This window comes from Oncorhynchus gorbuscha, linkage group LG15 (assembly GCF_021184085.1).
Source record: "Oncorhynchus gorbuscha isolate QuinsamMale2020 ecotype Even-year linkage group LG15, OgorEven_v1.0, whole genome shotgun sequence".
NCBI lineage: Eukaryota > Metazoa > Chordata > Actinopteri > Salmoniformes > Salmonidae > Oncorhynchus > Oncorhynchus gorbuscha.
In genome coordinates, this window is record NC_060187.1 from 9,333,154 (window position 1) to 9,339,153 (window position 6,000).

Here is a 6,000-nt window from a genome sequence, read left to right on the forward strand (position 1 = left end):
TCTCTAAACCCCAGATTGAGCCACGAGTTCTAATTATTGATTCTAGGGGTTCTGTGGGCTAATGAAAATAAATAGCTAGACAAAGGACATCCCTGTCTTGCAAGCCCTTTCCTTAGCTAGCGTGGGTGTTCAAATGGAATCAAGGCCAACTGTCATATCATAAACTTTCCCTCCGTTTCACGTCCATGATAAGACTGGAGCTGGACAGAGAGAGCTTCCTGCTAACATAAATACTCTAATGGTCATTTTTTTGGAGACAGTAATTAAGGGAAATGGGTCTGTGGTGATTGTTGGTAACTTGGCATGGTGTCCTCTTGATTCTGGTGAACCAAGCAGGTAATCCACATTTCACTCAAGACCCGGGCTGGCTAATTATATGCCTGGCCGAATGCTCAGCCAGGCTGAGAACAGTTATTTTTTTAAATGCCATTCTTGGCATAGAGTCAGACCTATTAAAGTGAATCACTGTCTAATGACATACGCGCTCACATAATGCCCTGTCGTAAGAAGGGGCCCAGTCTCTTGTATCATGATACTATAGGTTGTGGAGAGGAGGCCTAAAGTTGCTCTAGCTTCAAATCTGAAACAAACTTTGAAACAAAGTCTCAGCCTGTCGTCTACATTACTTTCAAGGTCAAAGCCTAGTGTTTTTATTGCAGGTCTTCACCAGAGAGGATGTTAGGTATAATGTTATGGTCATGCTAGGAAGTTAGCATGAAAACAGTCTCGTGACACAATAGCCAACTCTTTGTTTGTGTTTGTTGGTGTGCTGCTGACAGAGGCCCCACTCTGTGTGTGTGTTTCCTGGCTGCTTTAGGTGAACAATGTAGAGGACGGACAAAGTACTCAGGGTGCACCTACCGTGGTGCTGTCAGAGAAGTCCGTCCCCCTCAACGCCTCAGCCAATAGCATCATCTCCTACCCGACCAAGGCTGACAGCAGGGTGTACATTGGAGACGCCTACAATGATAACGTGTGAGTAAACAGACAAACAACACCAACTCAGCCCTGTTCCAATGTATCTTTCCTTTCTCTCTTCATCGGTTATATGCTCCCTTTCCTTGAACATACTCAAATCAATTCTATTTGTCACATCCGCCGAATGCTGTGAATGTGCAGGGTTACACGGTATTTGATGTAGATACTGTATGTGTCATGTTTGTCATTTATTGTCATGTCTTGTCCCTGTGCTCCCCATGCTATTCGTTTCCCTCTGCTGGTCTTGTTTGGTTCTATCCCTCTCTCTCCCCCTCCCCCTTTCACTCTCTCGCTCTCTCTTCTCTCTGTCGTTCCGTTCCTGCTCCCAGCTGTTCCTATTCCCCTAATCATCATTTAGTCTTCCCACACCTGTTCCCGATCCTTTCCCCTGATTAGACTCCCTATTTATTCCTTTGTGATCCGTTCCTGTTCCATCGGTTCCTTGTTTTGTATTCCATGCTGTAATTGCGTTTCGCCCTGTCCTGTCGTGTTTTTTGCCGTGATTGTGTATCACCCTGTCCTGTCGTGTTTTGTGCCTTCTTCAGACGCTGCGTGTGAGCAGGTGTCTCAGTTGACTACGGCCTGCGCCTACCCGGCGACCTGCAGTCTGTGGCCGCTTCTCCAGTTGTTTTCCCCTCTACTATCTAGAGGATTTCAGTTATTCGGTTTTGAGCATTAATAAACTCTGTTTCTGTTAAGTCGCGTTTGGGTCCTCCTTCACCTGCATAACAGAAGGAACCGATCAAAGAATGGACCCAGCGACTTCTGACGCTCGTTACACTGCCGTCGAGATCCAAGGAGCCATGCTCGGCAGACACGAGCAGGAATTGTCCGCTGCTCGCCAGGCCGTGGAAAACCTGGCTGCTCAGGTTTCCGACCTCTCTGGACAGTTCCAGAGTCTACGTCTCGTGCCACCTGTTACTTCCTGGCCTGCCGAGCCTCCAGAACCTAGGGTTAATAACCCACCTTGCTACTCCGGGCAGCCCACTGAGTGCCGCTCCTTTCTCACGCAGTGTGAGATTGTGTTCTCTCTCCAACCCAACACATACTCTAGAGAGAGAGCTCGGGTTGCTTACGTCATCTCACTCCTCACTGGCCGGGCTCGAGAATGGGGCACAGCTATCTGGGAGGCAAGGGCTGTTTGCTCTAACGATTTCCAGAACTTTAAAGAGGAGATGATTCGGGTTTTTGACCGTTCAGTTTTTGGTGGGGAGGCTTCTAGGGCCCTGGCTTCTTTATGCCAAGGTGAACGGTCCATAACGGATTATTCCATTGAGTTTCGCACTCTTGCTGCCTCTAGTGAGTGGAACGAGCCGGCGCTGCTCGCTCGTTTTCTGGAGGGACTCCACGCTGTGGTTAAGGATGAGATTCTCTCCCGGGAGGTTCCTTCAGATGTGGACTCTTTGATTGCTCTCGCCATCCGCATAGAACGACGGGTAGATCTTCGTCACCGGGCTCGTGGAAGAGAGCTCGCATCAACGGTGTTTCCCTGCTCCGCATCGCAGCCATCTCCCCCTCTGGCTTTGAGACTGAGCCCATGCAGCTGGGAGGGATTCGCATCTCGAATAAGGAGAGGGAACGGAGGATCACCAACCGCCTGTGCCTCTATTGTGGAGTTGCTGGACATTTCGTTAATTCATGTCCAGTAAAGCCAGAGCTCATCTGTAAGCGGAGGGCTACAGGTGAGCGCAACTACTCAAGTCTCTCCATCAAAGTCCTGTACTACTTTGTCGGTCCACCTACGCTGGACCGGTTCGGGCGCTACATGTAGTGCCTTGATAGACTCTGGGGCTGAGGGTTGTTTCATGGACGAAGCATGGGTTCGGAAACATGACATTCCTTTCAGAGAGTTAGATAAGCCTACGCCCATGTTCGCCTTAGATGGTAGTCATCTTCCCAGTATCAGATTTGAGACACTACCTTTAACCCTCACAGTATCTGGTAACCACAGTGAGACTATTTCTTTTTTGATTTTCCGTTCACCGTTTACACCTGTTGTTTTGGGTCATCCCTGGCTAGTATGTCATAATCCTTCTATTAATTGGTCTAGTAATTCTATCCTATCCTGGAACGTTTCTTGTCATGTGAAGTGTTTAATGTCTGCCATCCCTCCCGTTTCTTCTGTCCCTACTTCTCAGGAGGAACCTGGCGATTTGACAGGAGTGCCGGAGGAATATCATGATCTGCGCACGGTCTTCAGTCGGTCCCGAGCCAACTCCCTTCCTCCTCACCGGTCGTATGATTGTAGTATTGATCTCCTTCCGGGGACCACTCCTCCTCGAGGTAGACTATACTCTCTGTCGGCTCCCGAACGTAAGGCTCTCGAGGATTATTTGTCTGTGTCTCTTGACGCCGGTACCATAGTGCCTTCTTCCTCTCCGGCCGGGGCGGGGTTCTTTTTGTTAAGAAGAAGGACGGTACTCTGCGCCCCTGCGTGGATTATCGAGGGCTGAATGACATAACGGTTAAGAATCGTTATCCGCTTCCCCTTATGTCATCAGCCTTCGAGATTCTGCAGGGAGCCAGGTGCTTTACTAAGTTGGACCTTCGTAACGCTTACCATCTCGTGCGCATCAGAGAGGGGGACGAGTGGAAAACGGCGTTTAATACTCCGTTAGGGCATTTTGAGTACCGGGTTCTGCCGTTCGGTCTCGCCAATGCGCCAGCTGTTTTTCAGGCATTAGTTAATGATGTTCTGAGAGACATGCTGAACATTTTCGTTTTTGTCTATCTTGACGATATCCTGATTTTTTCTCCGTCACTCGAGATTCATGTTCAGCACGTTCGACGTGTTCTACAGCGCCTTTTAGAGAATTGTCTCTATGTAAAGGCTGAGAAGTGCTCTTTTCATGTCTCCTCCGTTACTTTTCTCGGTTCCGTTATTTCCGCTGAAGGCATTCAGATGGATTCCGCTAAGGTCCAAGCTGTCAGTGATTGGCCCGTTCCAAGGTCACGTGTCGAGTTGCAGCGCTTTTTAGGTTTCGCTAATTTCTATCGGCGTTTCATTCGTAATTTCGGTCAAGTTGCTGCCCCTCTCACAGCTCTTACTTCTGTCAAGACGTGTTTTAAGTGGTCCGGTTCCGCCCAGGGAGCTTTTGATCTTCTAAAAGAACGTTTTACGTCCGCTCCTATCCTCGTTACTCCTGACGTCACTAGACAATTCATTGTCGAGGTTGACGCTTCAGAGGTAGGCGTGGGAGCCATTCTATCCCAGCGCTTCCAGTCTGACGATAAGGTTCATCCTTGCGCTTATTTTTCTCATCGCCTGTCGCCATCTGAGCGCAACTATGATGTGGGTAACCGTGAACTGCTCGCCATCCGCTTAGCCCTAGGCGAATGGCGACAGTGGTTGGAGGGGGCGACCGTTCCTTTTGTCGTTTGGACAGACCATAAGAACCTTGAGTACATCCGTTCTGCCAAACGACTTAATGCCCGTCAAGCTCGTTGGGCGTTGTTTTTCGCTCGTTTCGAGTTTGTGATTTCTTACCGTCCGGGTAGCAAGAACACCAAGCCTGATGCCTTATCCCGTCTGTTTAGTTCTTCTGTGGCTTCTACTGATCCCGAGGGGATTCTTCCTTATGGGCGTGTTGTCGGGTTAACAGTCTGGGGAATTGAAAGACAGGTTAAGCAAGCACTCACGCACACTGCGTCGCCGCGCGCTTGTCCTAGTAACCTCCTTTTCGTTCCTGTTTCCACTCGTCTGGCTGTTCTTCAGTGGGCTCACTCTGCCAAGTTAGCGGGTCATCCCGGTGTTCGAGGCACTCTTGCGTCTATTCGCCAGCGCTTTTGGTGGCCGACTCAGGAGCGTGACACGCGCCGTTTCGTGGCTGCCTGTTCGGACTGCGCGCAGACTAAGTCGGGTAACTCTCCTCCTGCCGGTCGTCTCAGACCGCTCCCCATTCCTTCTCGACCATGGTCTCACATTGCCTTAGACTTCATTACCGGTCTGCCTTTGTCTGCGGGGAAGACTGTGATTCTGACGGTTGTCGATAGGTTCTCTAAGGCGGCACATTTCATTCCCCTCGCTAAACTTCCTTCCGCTAAGGAGACGGCACAAATCATTATTGAGAATGTATTCAGAATTCATGGCCTCCCGTTAGACGCCGTTTCAGACAGAGGTCCGCAATTCACGTCACAGTTTTGGAGGGAGTTCTGTCGTTTGATTGGTGCGTCCGTCAGTCTCTCTTCCGGGTTTCATCCCCAGTCTAACGGTCAAGCAGAGAGGGCCAATCAGACGATTGGTCGCATACTACGCAGCCTTTCTTTCAGGAACCCTGCGTCTTGGGCAGAACAGCTCCCCTGGGCAGAATACGCTCACAATTCGCTTCCTTCGTCTGCTACCGGGTTATCTCCGTTTCAGAGTAGTCTGGGTTACCAGCCTCCTCTGTTCTCATCCCAGCTTGCCGAGTCCAGCGTTCCCTCCGCTCAAGCGTTTGTCCAACGTTGTGAGCGCACCTGGAGGAGGGTGAGGTCTGCACTTTGCCGTTACAGGGCACAGACGGTGAGAGCCGCCAATAAACGCAGGATTAAGAGTCCAAGGTATTGTTGCGGCCAGAGAGTGTGGCTTTCCACTCGCAACCTTCCTCTTACGACAGCTTCTCGTAAGTTGACTCCGCGGTTCATTGGTCCGTTCCGTGTCTCCCAGGTCGTCAATCCAGTCGCTGTGCGACTGCTTCTTCCGCGACATCTTCGTCGCGTCCATCCTGTCTTCCATGTCTCCTGTGTTAAGCCCTTTCTTCGCACCCCCGTTCGTCTTCCCTCCCCCCCTCCCGTCCTTGTCGAGAGCGCACCTATTTACAAGGTACATAAAATTATGGACATGCGTTCTCGGGGACGGGGTCACCAATACCTAGTGGATTGGGAGGGTTACGGTCCTGAGGAGAGGAGTTGGGTTCCGTCTCGGGACGTGCTGGACCGTTCGCTCATCGATGATTTCCTCCGTTGCCGCCAGGATTCCTCCTCGAGTGCGCCAGGAGGCGCTCGGTGAGTGGGGGGTACTGTCATGTTTGTCATTTATTGTCA

General features: G+C 50.6%; 1 protein-coding gene across 1 annotated transcript in view; it reads left to right on the top strand.

Moving 5' to 3' along the window:
- Positions 1-6,000, top strand: part of LOC123996589 (occludin-like) — a 52,255-nt gene that overhangs the window by 21,726 nt on the left and 24,529 nt on the right. The window contains exon 4 of the mRNA XM_046300069.1: positions 818-975. Coding sequence (XP_046156025.1) covers positions 818-975 — 158 coding nt within the window. The remainder of the gene's footprint in view (positions 1-817; positions 976-6,000) is intronic.